The sequence below is a fragment of the Hypanus sabinus genome, chromosome 2 (genome assembly GCF_030144855.1).
Source record: "Hypanus sabinus isolate sHypSab1 chromosome 2, sHypSab1.hap1, whole genome shotgun sequence".
In the NCBI taxonomy this organism is placed as follows: Eukaryota; Metazoa; Chordata; class Chondrichthyes; order Myliobatiformes; family Dasyatidae; genus Hypanus; species Hypanus sabinus.
This window is the reverse complement of record NC_082707.1, coordinates 14,782,417-14,798,417: the sequence shown is the minus strand read 5'-3', so window position 1 is coordinate 14,798,417 and position 16,001 is coordinate 14,782,417. Positions and strand designations below refer to the sequence as shown.

Sequence of the window (16,001 nt, the reverse complement as noted above, 5' to 3'; positions counted from 1 at the left end):
CCTTTCGATGTCAACAAGCTGAGATCTAGACCGTGTGCACAGTCCGCCGAGCAGGAGAGACAGAGAGGGAGGGGGAAACACGAGGGTGTAGTCTGCAAAAAAAGGCCGCAAAACCTTTTGTTATATGGGGGTTATTTTGCCCAAATCATGCCGATACTTTCTTCCCCAAACCATCCTCGTCCCAGTCTGTGGAACAATATACCCTAACTGATGGCGCTCCAGATATCACGTTTTCCTATGATCGGAAGGCCCTGCTGGACTTTGGTAACATAAATATAAATCGGGAATGCCACTCCGGTTCATTGGTTTATTGGTTAGAGCGACAGGGGAGCGGCGTAACCTCGGTTGCTGAGCAGACCAGGTCTTGATGTTGGTGTCGACTGTACAGTTGCCCATAGATGGCGCCAAAAGCGGTGTGGCAGAGAATAGACGCGCGGCGGGCATGCGGGAATCCCTAGTGGTCTGGGGTCTGGCTTCTGCAAGCCGGTTCTTCCGTCGATTCCGGACTGTCTGTTGTTCGCTTCCTGTTAGTCAAACTGGGCTCCTTTCGTCTGCAGAAACGTTGTAAAAGTTCCGTGCCTTGCCACTAACCAAATAATGGGACTCGTTTCAGAAGTAAACCCCATGGGAAAAAATCCGGAGCACGAATCCGTAAAGCTTCCCTAAAACAGTCAGCTAAACTGGCAACTCCTGCGATGCTGCTGGTGCCAAATTGCATCGGTCTCTGTCGACCAACACTCTTGGAGATTACCAGGAATGACGTTGTAGTCATCGCCAAATTTTGGCTGAAAGGAGACTTTAGCTGGGAACCTCATATCCATGGATACACATTGTATTCAATGACAGGCAGGAATGCGGATTGGTGGCATTGCTTTGTTGGTAAAAAATGAAATTAAGTCCTTATAAAGAAGTGACATAGGGTCGGAAGGTGTCGAATCACAGTAGATGTAATTAAGGAACGGCAAGAGTAAAACGACACTGGTGGGAGTTGTATACATACCCCCAAATAATAGTAAGAATGTGGACTCCGATTTCCAACGAGATAGAGAAAGTCCATACCAAAAGGGCAGTATTACAACAGTGATGCCGGACTTCAATATGCAGATAGATAGGGAAAATCAAGATGGATCTGAATTCCAGGAGGGGATTTTCCAGAATACCAACGAGATGGCTTTTTAGAGCAGCTCGTAGTGGAGTCCACTGGGCGGTTAGCTATTCTGGATGGGGTGTTGTGCAATGAACCAGAATTGATTAGAAAGCCTAAGGGAAAAAGACCCTTAGGGGTAAGTAGCAATAATATAACAGTATTCGCACGGCAATTCGAGAAAGAGAAGTAAATTCCAGATGTTTCAGTATTACCGTGGAGTAAAGGGAAATATAGAGGCATGATAGAGGAGATGGCCAGAATTATTTGGAAACGAACATGAGCAGGGATGACGACAGAGTAGCAGTGGCTGGAATTTCGGAAGGCACAGGGTACAGAGTTCACGAACAAGAAGAAGTATTCTGAAAGAAAGATTACGCAAACGTGAATTACAAGGGAAGTCAAAGACATCATAAAAAAGCCACAAAATGCATACAATAGAGCAAACATTTGTGGGCTTTGAGGATTAAGACGCTTTTAAGAACCAACAGAAGACAACGTAAGTCATTAAGAGGGTAAAGATGGAATACGAAAGTATGCTAACCAATAACATTAAAGAGGATACCAACAATATCCTTAGATATATAAAGTGTAGAAGGGATGCCAGTGTGGATAGCGCACAGCTGGAGAACGATCCTGGAGAGGTACTGAAGAGGGCAACGAAATGCCAGACGAACTGAATAAGAATTTTTCATTGATCATCTCTGGAAGACACAAGCAGTATTGTGGAAGTTTCACGTATCCGGGATCATGAAGTTGTGTGAATTTACCATTATCTATAGAAAAGTCTCTTGGGAAAGTAAAAGATCTAAAGGTGTATAAGTCAACTGGACCAGATGGCATACATCCCAGAGTTCTGAAAGTAGTGGCTGAAGAGTTTGTGGAGACATCAGTAATGAACTTTCAAGAATCACAAAATTATAAATGGTTCTGGATAACTGGTAAAATTCAAATACCACTCTGCTCTTCAAGAAGGGAGAGAGGCAGAAGAACAGAAACTATAGGCCAGTTAGCCTGAACTCAGTGGTTGGGAGGTTCCTCGGGTTGTCATAGCCGGGGATAGAAGTGAGGATAAGCTCCCACTGCCTATAAAATGCTCAAAATGTCATGCGTCACTAATAACCTCTGATAACCAAGTCCAACCTCTTGGCCTTCACGTGTGGCTTAGCCACTAGGCCCGTCGGAACTGTTTCTACCGACAAGAGAAGGGACAAAGGCGGACAACAGGCGCCTCAAAACCAATTGCTCCGGGCAAGTGGGGCTGATCTGTTTAGACGGCAGACCTTCTGGGAGAAGCAAACCTCTGTTTTAAAATCTCAGCAGCCTTGCAGCCATCCCAACCAATGGGAAAATCTTCAGGAGTAAACCCCTAGGAAGAAATCCAGAGCCGGTGTCACTAAGGCCATTTGATGGTGTTTACACTTCACTTTATAAACCTGTGATCGACCGCTTGCTAGTGGTTGGGAAGATGATGGTGTCGATTTTTAAGGAAGAGGCATTAGGGCAGTTGGATGCACATGATGAATCAGGCCGTAGTCAGCATCGTTTCCTCAAGGGAAAATATTGATTTCTTTGAAGTAATAACAAGCGGGATAGACAAAGGTGAAGCGGTTGAAGTTGAGTACTTGGATTTTCAGAGAGCCTTTGACAGGATGTCACAATGAAGCTGCTAACAAGCTACGAGCCCATGGTATTGCAGGAAAGATTCTAGCATGCATAGAGTAGTGGCTGATTGACAGGAGACAAAAGGTGGAAATAAATGTCGTGTTCTCAGTAATACCAACGGTAATATTAACTGTTAAAGCTAACAAAATGGCTTCTCTGCAGTGTTTTAACGAAATGGCTTCTCTGTAATGTTATCTGATGAGGTAATTCTTCTCTGTAGCTGCGATGTTTGGGTCATTGTTACAGATAACAGGGTACTAGCCAATGAATGACCTATTATGCTATCTTCTACCGTGGGAACCGAGGGAAAGTTGGCTGTCTTTTCGGCGTTAGTGTGGGAGCGGCTAGCTGTTCCCGGTCGGCTGATGCTGGAATTCGACTTTTCAAAGGCTATCGGAGGTTTGGAGGTCGTTTGTGGACGGATCGGGAAGGCGTGAGCTCCAACGAATTATGTTTTGTGCTCAAAACTAATAAATATACTGAGTGGCGCCTTTGCAGTATGTGTTTCTACTAAACACACCACCAAAATGGGTTACAACGTGTAATCATTTCATCGTACATTGTGTACTGTCTGATATTTTACGTTGTGAGTTTGTACCGGCGTCATTACACAGCATCTACGTAAACGTGAGACACAGCTTGGCGGACAGACGGCAGTTTCCCATAGACGAACTTGAGTTCATAGAGCTGATTGTTACATAGATATAGCCTCTTTTCTGGTTCGCTGCCGGATTCTAGTGGTGTTCTGCAGGGAGTGCTTTGAAAGCTATTCGTTTTGGTTTTATGTGTCAATGATTTGAATGGTGGAATTGGTGGCTTTGTCCTATCGGAGAGATATGAAAATAGGTGAAGGGGCAAGTAGTTTTGAGGGGGTAGAAAAGCAATAGAAAGAATTACAAAGTTTTGAAGAAAGGGCAAAGAAATGGCAGATGGGATGCAGCGTTGAGTAACTACTTTTTAAATAGAGACAAAATACAAATACCTGAGGTGCAAATACACGTGGGTCTTTGTGAATGATTTCCTACGGTTAATTTGTAGGTTGATTCTGTGATGAAGAAGATAAATTAACTGTTTACATTCATTTCAAAAGAACTAGAATATAAAAGCAGGTATGTTCCTGGCCCGAATTGCCCTTGTCGGAGTCTAAGTTTAATATATTTTTCTCGTTAATGCTGAAAAGGAGATGCTTTGCTTCGACACCACTCAACCAGCCGATCTATCTCATTCATGTGTGACCCCCCAGTTGTCATCTGACATTCAACCAATAAATGTTCTGCCATTGCCTGATTTATAGATGGCGTTTGAGCTGTGCTTTGTGGCTTGTACATGAGTGCATAAAGAACACAACGATCGGCAAGCGTGCTTTCTTGAGGTGCCCCTCTATTAATTGTTAGTAAGGAGGAGAAATGTTATTGATTCGCACTGACTGTGCTCTCCTGGTAAGGAAGTCAATGATCTGTCAGGGTGCGATGCTAGCTTTACAGCTAGCTTAGCACATTTCAAGTGCCAGGAACCCAGGTTCAGTTGCTACCGTTTTCTGTAAGAGGATTGCACATTCTCCTCGTGAGCGTGTCGGTCTTCTTCAGGTGCTCTGATTGCCTCCCACGTTCTAAAGACGTACATTTTCGACTGTTATTTGGTCACTTGGGTGCATTTGTGCAGCACGAGCTGTACCTCCAAACAAGCAGAGTTAAAAATCCAATGATAGTCCTCGATTTGGTGCTTGTGGTATAATTCTGAGGATGCAATGGTATAACAGTGGACAGAGAGTTAAATTAGTTTGTTCGTGTCACATGTACCGAGATACTGTGTAAAGCTTTGTTTTCCCAGCCATACATAGAATTCCTTTCATCACATTGGACCAACCGTGTAATACAAGGGAAAAACAATGACAGAATTCTTAAATTGTTTTAGTTACAGAAGAAGTTTTGTGAAAGCAGATGAGACCTGAGGGCTATGATGATGAAGGCGATGGGGTCAGGAGCCCATCTTGTCGTACTAGAGAAATGCTAATGAAAGACTTGACTATTTTCCAAATGCAGAGAAAATACAAAAATAAACTGTGTTGTAAAGGGACTTGGGAGTCCTTATGAAGGATTTCCTGAAGGTTAATTTTCAGGTTGAGTTTGTGGTGTGGAAGACAAATGTAATGTTAGTCTTCATTTCAAGAGGACTTGAATATAAAAGCAGGGATGTAACGTTGAAATCTTATGAAGCAGTGGTGAGGCCTCACTTGGAGTATTATAGGCAGGTTTGGGAACCATTTCTGAGAATGAATATGCTAAAATTGGAGAGATTTCAAAGGAGTTCCACAGAAAAATGATTTCAGGATTGAATGGCTTCTCATATGAAGAACTTTTGATGGCTCTGAGCCTGTACTCACCAGCAGTCAGAAGAAAGATGGGTGAACTCATTGAAACCTAACGAATGGTGAAAGGCCTTGATAGAGCGGATGTTAAGAGGATTTTCCTTCTGGTAGTAGAGTCTACGACCAGAGGACACAGCCTCAGAATAGAGAGGCGTCCTTTTAGAAAAGAGGTGAGAAGGAGTACCCTTAGTCAGAGACTGTTGAATCTGTGGAATTCTTTGACACAGGCTTCTGTGTAGGCCAAGTCTTTTTTGTTATTTTGAGGCAGAGTTTGTGGACTCTTGATAGGTTGGGCATGAAGGGACAGGTGAAGGCAGGAGATTGGAGCTGAGAGAAGAATTGGATCAGCCATGATGAAATGTCGGACAGAATCGATTGGCCAGATGGTCTAATTTTTCTTCTATATCTTATGGTCGTATGGTCTTATTATGGTTCAATAAACTTATAATTGCGCAACAGGGACTGGTGGTACGTTTTCAGGCTTTTATACGTTCTCTCAGATGTGGGGTGGAGTATCGATATTGCCGAGGGAGGGAAACAATATGTTACTGAAGAATATAACTCTCACAAATCATATCAGAAAGAAGTCGAGTTGAACTCGTTATCTTTCCCCAAACAGGCTGGTCAGGCGCTATTCCTGTGTTGGACCCCGCTGCTCTGTATTTTCTCAATTCCAGTTAAAGCTCTATTTTTTTATTTTATTTTTTGTTTGCAGCGCAGAGCACTGCCGCTCTTTAAAGGCAAGATGCGATCTGGTCCAGCATGTTCTGGGGTTTACATACATATTGTCGGCCTCTATTAGTTCTTCTCCCAGGCACTTAGGTATCCACCGCGCGCGGAGATTAACTCAACAACCCAAACGCTGGACGAACTCATCAGGTCAGGCAGCATCTGCTCAGGGAAGTGGACAGTCCACGTTTCAAGTCGAGACATTGCAATTGGGCAGAGAGATAGAGGACACATTCGAAACATGAGGAAATGAAGTCTGAAGTGTGGAACAACTGTTGGCATTTATGGAGGGAGTTATAAGCAGATGGCGGAGGAAAAGTGAGAATACTGACAGGCACTGGGAGGGTATAGAGGGATCCAGGTGAGAGGGTAGTTAAACTCAGATGGGGGAGAGAAGAGTATGACTCGAGATAGAGGCTAGAAGGTGATATTTGGAGCCAATAAAGAGCTACAGAAGTTCAATCTTTTAATTTCTTTCGCGCATACGACGTTACAGTTCTGACGGAAACAATAAAATCTTGTAGATCAATTTCGCATTTAAACCAGCAGGAAATATATAATTAACATGAATTCACCACATGGTCAGTCAACTGAAGTGCTATCAGTGATATTTCCGCAGAATGCATATTTCCTCTGACGACGTTATTCAATGCTTTTAACTGAATCGGCAATCGTTTCGCTCCCTCTAGCAGAGGTGATTCTGTTTCATCATTAAATTATATCACGCTCAGGGCGGGGTAAGAAGTAATTCAAGAAATGGGGTTATTATGCTTCCTGTGAATACCAACCCTTAGCTGTTCCAAATGGGCTATTTTACTTTTACCAAACGATCAACGGTGCCGTAATCATTTTTCCCTTTATGGGACCATATATCGTGGCACAGTATCTGTTCCTATGCCACCAATTTAGATTAAAGTGCCAATTTTTTCCCTGCTGAGCATCAATTCCCTAATCAGGATAAACAACATTGCTCGCCCAAGCATGATCTCCAATATAAAACTGTGCGGTCCTTTGTCAGCAAGAGTCAGAACGAAAGCAAATATGAGCTGTATCGTGTTTTGGGGGTTACTGTTACCTGTTGCAGTGTCACCTGGCAGCCTACTATGTAAAAAAAGGGAAATGTTTCATATGTTTAGTTTATCAAAGGAAGGAGACATCGATATCGGCGGAATTTTTGGTCTGCACTCTCGTACAGAGATAAAGGATCTTTCATTTGAAACCAGACCGAGCGCTGTGAACTGTGAAAGGTCAGTTTAATGAGCCGAGCGACGGGTTTATCACTTCTTTGAAACTTAAAGCTGCTTTGATCTTCCTTATTTTCATGTTCTATTGAAGGGTATTCACCCTGAAACTTTAGCCAAGATTCACTTACCACAGATCCTGGGTGTTTCGAATAATTTCTGGATGTGTGATTGAGTTTAATAGTTGGAAGACAACAGAGGCATAACATCTCTGACGTCACAACCAAATTCAGTTTCTGCCTGGGTGTCTGTTGCTCGCTACCTATAACATTATAGTCCAGGATTTAATCATGTATTTGGCATGTATCGTTTATCGTTTAAAGTCATCCTATTGATTCCCTCATGAGTAATACTGGCAATAATTTTTATTTATTCTGACCATAACATAAGGAAACATAAAAGTCTATCCTTAATAGACACAGCTAATGTGTCAATGTATATTCTACAAAAAAACTCATCTTTTACATTTTGGAAGTATTTTAGAAAATCTACTGCATACTTCAGAATAACAAAACTGATTCCTCAACATTACGCACAAAGTTCTGCAGGAAAACAGCGGGTCAGACAACATGAATGAACGAAATAAACAGTCGAAGATTAGTGCCGTAACCTTGTGAAAATGATTTGTGATAGCAACTGAATAATTCGCATTTCAAGACAAAATAATTTCATCTTATAACAAGTAAACATCATTAAATGTCTATCACCAATGCTAATAGTTCGAGCAGTATTGACCCAGCAGTGGAATTTCAATTTACTTTCGTTAATTACAATAAACATTAAGGCAGTCCCTGTTTTGATTACAGTGTCCAAATTGAGTGTTTCAGCTCCCTGTCATCGCAATTGAAAGGTTTTTTACTGGATCTTGTAACATTTGCTGTTATTCGTGACTTAGAAATCTTAGCACTGTGCTGAATGAGTCGTGGCTGTTGTCTAGAAACCAGACAGCAATGATACAAATGTCAGAAAATAAAATTAAATTTACTTTAAATGTTAACTTCGATAAATTTGCTAAATACGTGCTGAGTGAGGCTAAATGGCAAATAATAGCCGCAACGTGGCCACAAAGACAACAGTCCACACAGCCCACCTAAGGGTTCCTCCCCAGACATCGGCTGTTCGTTTCCCGCTACAGATGCTGCTGACTCGCTGTTCACGAAGCAGTTCATCTTTAGCTTCAAGCCAGTACTTTCCAGAGACATATAATCAATGTGCTTTCAGAGTGCTGTTTGTCAGTGTCCACCATCTATTAATTACAAAAATCGTCCACGTGATACAACGGATGAGTACGTCTGCTTGAAGAAGCACACCAGAGTGAGAAAGAGCCCACAAAACCTGGACATTCTCACTTCTCGCATTTCCCAAAAGGCAGAAGATCGAAAATTCTGAAAGCATGAACCGCCAGCATCAAGGACAACTTCTACAACGCTGTTCTCAGACTATTGAACAATAAAATAGAATCTTGACCTCACGGTGCCCTCGTTGTGGCTTTGCACCTAATTGTCTGCCTCGAATACACTCTTTCTGCACATGTGATAATGATAAAACTATTTCCCAGTTCATTAATTTGCCATTTATCTTTTTCCTGCAGTTTTGAATTCCGCCCATTCCGTTTTATTCAGGCGATGATATTTGCGATTGAAGAGATAAACAGGAGTCCCGTTCTTCTTCCAAATATTACACTGGGCTACCGGATTTATGATTCGTGCAATCTACCTCACCTCTCAGTGAAAGCGGCTTTCGAAATGTTCAACGGACAGGTCGCAGCTTACACGCAGCAGTCTTGTCCCCCACGCTTACCCGTCCCTGCCATCGTGGCGGAATCGGGATCGTCGCAGTCCCTGGCGGTTGCGGCGTCAATAGGTCCGTTCAGAGTCCCCATGGTAAGACAATTCTTTACTTCTATGGTGACATTATTCTCTTCTCAAGCCGTCATAGTTAATCTCCGAACGTAAGAAAGCGGCTCCAGATACAAAAGAACGGTGCCCTTATTGTATCGTGGTGAATAAGAATTTTCAATACTAGATATTAGTTTATTACTTCCGAGTGATTCAGTGTGTGTGTGTGTGTGTGTGTGTGTGTGTGTGTGTGTGTGTGTGTGTGTGTGTGTGTGTGTGTGTGTGTGTGTATGTGTGTGTGTGTGTGTGTTTCTCATACACCCACCCCCTCAGTTTGAGTGGCCATCATGTGGATGGTGAGGTGCTGGGTGAAATCTATCACTAAGTGAGCTAGTCTTCCTCAGCTTCAAAGAAGTAATCGGTGGAGTTTTGACTAGGGAGCGGAGGATGCTGGACTGTGATTTTTCTCTGTGTCTTAAACACATTTCCCCCATTGGGGGCTGGGTGAATTTGCAGAAGAGGTTTTGGTGCTGGTATGTTGGTGGGAGATAAGGAAAGTGTATCTTCCGGCGGTAGAAAGACCTTCCCACCTCCTCCTTACGCAGCTGGGCCGAAATGTTCAAATTATAAGGGTGGGTTCTGTGAGTTAAAATACATCTATCGCAGGTCTCTATAATAAATCGCGGTGACTAATGAGAGGATTATCGGACTCTCTCTTCCAAGAGCGCCGCGTACACATTATCAATTAACCCTCTCACTTGCTCTTCAATCTCCCTGGCTCCCTACCATCCGGCAGGAAATGCCGCAGGATTAAGACAATGGATGACAGGGTGGGAAGCAGCTTCTTCCCACAGACCGTGAGACGACGAAACTCCCTGCCACCACCTAAGTCTCAACGTATATGTGGCATCAATAGCCTTATGGCACATTTGGCGGTATTTTTTGCCGTTTCCTTCGCACTTGTGTGTTTTTACGCGAGGCTGAGTTGTTAGTTCAACGCTCAAGCCAGCACAGATATAAAGCGTGCAGGGAGCGGACCGGAATCAAATCCGGCGCTGATGCCACAACCGGCTGGCTACCAGTAGCTGTAAACATTTTTTAACTTGGATCGTAAATACACCTAGTTATTCGTTAACTTTTTTGTGGTAACGTTACTTGAAATGCTCTCCCTCTCTCTCGCACTCTGTAGATATATATACACACATTGAAATTTTAAAATAGCAAATACTGACTGCACTCATACGTAGTTGGTGATGGGTTACTGATCGGCTGATATTGTTGGCACCATTGTCTATATAAAATCGAGATGTCATAAAAACGGTAATTGCATAACATTTCCACAGAGTAGGAGAAATAAGATATAAAAGGCACACATTTAATTTAAGACAGAAAGATTTCAATGGAACGTGAGCGGCAGCCTTTTCACACAGAGCACAGCGAGTGCTTGGACCGAGCTGCCGATGGAAGTGCTTGGGCCAGTACAAATGAAAAAGGTACAATGAAACTGGACAGGTACATAAATTGCAATGGCTTAGAGACACATAGACCAAATGTAGGTAAATGAGACTAGCTTAGTGGGTATATAGGTTTGCGGAGAGGAGGAAGCCGAAAGGTCTGTGTCCATGCTGTACAACCTTTTACCTGTATGGAACAGGTGAGAGGGATAAAGCTCGTGGAGTTAATGGGAATAGCTTAGTGGGTACTTAGGCTAGTATAGAGCAGTTGGTCCGAAGAGTCTGTGTCCATTCTATACTATACACGCCAGTGTAGCACTGTGAACGTAGATACAGGTCTTCGACAGGACTTTATTCCCCGACATAATGTCGCTGTCTTTGTTTTTTTGCTGTTTCCCTTGTGGTTTCTGACCAGGTTAGCTATTTCGCCACGTGTGCCTGTCTCAGCAACAGGCGAAAATTCCCCTCCTTCTTTCGAACGATCCCAAGCGACTACTTCCAAGCTAAAGCATTGGCCCAACTTGTCAGGCGGTTTGGATGGACGTGGATTGGAACGGTAAGGAGCGACAACGATTACGGCAACTTTGGGATGCAAGCCTTCACTGAGATAGTTCAGCAGCTTGGAGTTTGCATGGCCTTCTCTGAGTCTTTTCACCGGACGTATTCTAGAGAAAGGGTACTTCATGTTACTCGCGTTATTCGGACAGCGTCCACGAAAGTCGTGGTGGCTTTCCTCACTCAAGCGGACATGGACAGTTTATTGAAGGAACTTGTTCGGCAAAACATTTCTGGCATCCAGTGGGTGGGCACTGAAGCGTGGATCGCAACTTCGCTTCTATCTCCAGAGGAGAACAAAAGGTTCGTTACTGGATCCATCGGAATCGCCATCCGGAAAGTAAATATCCCGGGTTTCAAACACTTCTTAACAGATTTTCATCCGTCTGTCTATCCCGGTAATCTCTTAGTTGAAGAATTTTGGGAGAAGATCTTCGGTTGCAGACTGAAAAGAATAGATAACGACACAGGAAGCACAGCGGTAACCGCAAAGTCTCGTCAATGTACAGGAACGGAAAGCCTGAAGACTGTGTCTAACACCTACACGGACACATCTCAGCTGAGGGTGACTAACAAAGTTTACGAGGCTACTTATGCTATAGCCCATGCACTTCACAATATGTTGTCGTGTAAGATTGGCGAAGGTCCATTTGTCAATCAGTCTTGTGCAAACATTTCAAATTTTCAGCCATGGCAGGTACGTAGAATTACCAAGTTATTCAGGAAGTCCAATTAAAGCTAGAGGTTTATGCAAAATGTTGGGATCCCAATGTCATTTTTCATCGTCTGTGTCTCCCTCTAGTAGGTATTGCATTACATGCAATCGCTAAATTTCACAACTAAGGTCGGGGAAAGGATAAATTTCAACGAAAACGGAGATTCGGTGCCTACGTACGATATTGTGAACTGGCAGGTGAATAGCGAGGGGAATGCCGCTGTTTCGATAGTCGGAAATTATGACGGATCCGCGCCATCAGAAGAACAGGTCATGATAAATGTCGGATCTATTGTTTGGACTGGTGGTCGCACAGAGGTAATACATAAAAACGTGTTTCCTGTTTTTCATGATATAATTCTGGCATTTAAGAGCTAACGAAGGGCCAAAGTTCTTTCTGTTACATATCATCATGATTCAGATTGCTGATGTCACAATACAGCTGAACTACAGGCGGTCCGCGGGTTACGAAAGGCCGAATTCAAGACAGCTCTATCTAATAAAAAAGTTCCATGACATTATTAAGTTCAAAAGCCCGCCATACCTGCACGACTTCATTCGAGAGGGGAACATCGAGTTATCTGTTATCTCTGTCTCTGTCCGCCAGTCACTCACTCTCTCTCTCTCTCTCTCTCTCTCTCTCTCTCTCTCTCTCTCTCTTTCTCTCTCTCTCTCCTCTCTCGCACTCTACCTCGATCTTTCTCCTCTCCTTTTCTCTCTCGATCTCCTTGTGTTTCTGTCTCCACTTTTAGTAATTACTCTGTCGTATCGGATTATAGTTTGATGTTATTTAGTGCAATAGTGTGGCAGTGTGTTGTGCCTGCCGAGTTATTCTGTGTGTTTTTTGACTTCCGGACAGAATCGATTTACGAACGTCTTAAAAAAACACGCCGGCCATTCGTTACCCGGGGGCAATATGTGTATGGATGGCTAACTTATGCGTTCCTAACTCTGGAATGCCGTATATGTATATATTGCTAAAACTAGACTAATGTTGGCAGATATACAATGTACTCGAGGGTCTAAAGCTCTGGCAGACAACATCGTATCAGAAGCGCATGTGGTGCTACAGGAACCCTGTAATTGCCAAGTGGACGTATATTTTCCATTTGAAAAATGTGGGAAATAAGATTCTCGGCTCTTACAATTTCTCCGAATTGCACCCAGAAAAATGTACGACGAGTTTTCTGCCAATTTATTCTCCGTGTACAAAAGTGTGTAAGATCACCTAAGGTACTGATTTTCCGAGCCATAGAGTGATATAGACGAGAAACTGACTCAGCGATCTAACTGGCCCGTGCTAAACAAGGTGCCTGCCTATTTCGCCGCACGGCCCATATCCCTCTAAACTTGCGTCCAAATGGTAAGATCGATCAATTATTGCAGCTGCCTAAACCGCCTCCTCTGTCAATTTTTCCCAATACCTACAATGCGCTGGACGAAGAAGATGCCTATCAAGTCAATTAAGCTCACTCTCTCACATCTCACATTAAACTTATTCCGGTAGTGATATTTCCTCTGCGTGAAGAAATTGCCCCTCAGGTCCCTTTTAAGTTTACCGATGCTACAGTTGAAACCCAGTAGCTTTTCTGTCCTACCGAGTGATATTTACCTCCAAAAATATATACATTAATGCGTTATTGTTCTTTGCCATGAGATCCCTCAGGCAGTTTGTTCCAACAGCTGTTCCCCTGGAACAAGAAAAGCAGCTCGCAAGGGACAGCCTATTTGTTGCTTCGATTGCATTCCGTGCGCCGAAGGTACGATCAGTAACGCCACAGGTATGGACAAGCAACATCTTTATTGTTCTAGTGTCTGCAGGTGTCACCAGTTCGCCTATAAATCAGCTTTCCCTTTCTTCCTTCAAGATTCAATTGCGTGCATGAAGTGCCCCAGCGATTCCTGGCCCAACGACCGGCAGGACCAATGCATAGAGAAGCAGCTTGAGTTTCTTTCATTTGCCGAGGTGATGGGGATTGTTCTAACGACGCTGGCATTGATCGGAACTTGCTTCACTGCCACGATAGGTGGTATTATCTTGTTTCACAAAGACACTCCGATCGTGAAGGCAAACAATGCTGAGCTCAGCTTCCTTCTTCTCCTCGCACTGAGCTTTTGCTTCCTCTGTTCAATCACATTCATTGGCGAGCCGACGCCATGGTCCTGTATGTTACGCCACACCATGTTTGGTGTTACTTTCGTCCTTTGTGTCTCCTGTGTTTTGGGCAAGACTATTGTAGTGGTGATGGCATTTCAGGCAAAACTACCCAGTAATAACGTGGCCAAGTGGTTTGGTCCCCTACAACAACGCCTCACTGTGTTTCTTCTTACACTTATACAATGCTTAATATGCACTGTTTGGCTCGTCAAATCCCCACCCCTCCCCGTCAAAAATATGGCCTATTCGAAAGAAGTGATTCTTCTGGAATGTGACGTGGGTTCCGAAGTAGCATTTTACTGCGTCCTAGGTTACATTGGGGGCCTGTCATTGGTTTGCTTTGCCGTTGCCTTTTTGGCACGAAATCTGCCGGACAATTTCAACGAGGCGAAATACATTACATTTAGCATGCTGATCTTCTGTGCTGTTTGGATATCTTTCATTCCAGCTTACGTCAGTTCTCCCGGGAAATTCACTGTGGCAGTGGAAGTTTTTGCAATTTTGGCTTCCAGTTTCGGCTTACTTTTCTGTATCTTTGCACCTAAATGTTACATCATATTGTTAAAGCCGGAGAGAAATACAAGGAAACATTTGATGGGCAAAGTGCCTTTGTGAAAGCTTTGAGTAGCATTGATGTTAATGTTCTGGTATTTGTTTATTAATGTCACAAGTACAGCGATACAGTTAAAACAGGTTTTGCATGTTCTTCATACGGATCACATCATTACACATTGCATTGAGGTAGAACAAAATAAAACAACAACAATGCACGATAAAGTTTAAAAGCTGTGGAGAAAGTGCAGTGTCGAAAAAATTGAGGCACAAGATCATAGCGATGTGACTATGAGGCTGCGAAATAAATTTGTCGATAAAGAGTACTTCTGATATAAAATCTTGTCCACTTTACTTAGTCTGTGCTTCTTCAAAGTTACTGTCATTGAGGATTGTAAATGGGGAATATTGATGTTCTACTGTGAATGGACCCATGTAGTTACAGTGCAATAAATATAGAACCATAGAACATTACAGCGCAGAAGCAGGCCTTTTGGCCCTTCTTGGCTGTGCCGAACCATTTTTCTGCCTAGTCCTACTTAACTGCACCTGTGCCATATCCCTCCATACATCTCTCTTCCATACACCTGTCCAAGTTTTTCAAATGTCAAAAGTGAGCCCGCATTCACCACTTCATCTGGCAGCTTATTTCACACTCCCAACACTCTCTGCGTGAAGAAGCCCCCCCCCATGTTCCCTTTAAACTTTTCCCCCTTCACCCTTAACCCATGACCTCTGTTTGTTTTCTCCCCTAGCCTCAGTGGAAAAACCCTGCTGCATTCACTCTATCTATACTCATTATAATTTTATACACCTCTGTGAAATCACCCCTCATTCTCCTACGCTCCAGGGAATAAAGTCCTAACCTATTCAACCTTTCACTGTAACTCAGTTTCTCAAGTCCTGGCAACATCCTTGTAAACCTTCTTTGCACTCTTTCAACCTTATTAATATCCTTCCTGTAATTAGGTGACCAAAACTGTTCACAATACTCCAAATCCGGCCTCACCAATGTCTTATACAACCACACCATTGCATTCCCACTCTTATACTCAATACTTTCATATATAAAGGTCAATGTACAAAAAGGTCTCTTTGCGAACCTATCTACTTGTGATCCCACTTTTAGGGAATTATGTATCTGTACTCCCTCTGCTCTACTGAACTCCTTAGTGTCCTAACAGTTACCTTGTATGTTCTACCTTGGTTTGACCTTCCGAAATGCAATACCTCACACTTGTCCGCATTAAACTCCATCTGCCATTTTTCAGCCCATTCCTCCAACTGGTCCAAATCCCTCTGCAAGCTTTGAAAACCTTCCGCACTATCCACTACACCTCCAATCTTTGTATCATCAGCAAATTTGCAGATCCAATTTGCCACATTATCATCCAGATCATTGATATAGATGACAAATAACAATGGACCCAGCACTGATCCCTGCGGCACACCACTAGTCACAGGCCTCCACTCAGAGTAGCAATCCTCCACTACCACTCTCTGGCTTCTTCCATTGAGCCAGAATTAAATATATATTTAATTCGTTCCCAATCAAAAAGTATCCTCGATTTACTTATTGGTG

The 16,001-nt window shown here is 43.2% G+C and overlaps 1 protein-coding gene across 1 annotated transcript; it reads left to right on the top strand.

Annotated features, from left to right (window-relative positions):
• The first annotated feature begins 8,745 nt into the window (after positions 1-8,745).
• LOC132403232 (extracellular calcium-sensing receptor-like) lies at positions 8,746-14,482 on the top strand. Its single transcript, XM_059986656.1, has 5 exons — positions 8,746-9,030; positions 10,855-11,691; positions 11,800-12,027; positions 13,367-13,490; positions 13,578-14,482. Exons 1-5 carry the CDS (start codon positions 8,773-8,775, stop codon positions 14,480-14,482), a joined length of 2,352 nt encoding a protein of 783 aa, XP_059842639.1. The 5' UTR covers positions 8,746-8,772.
• The last annotated feature ends 1,519 nt before the right edge of the window (positions 14,483-16,001 follow it).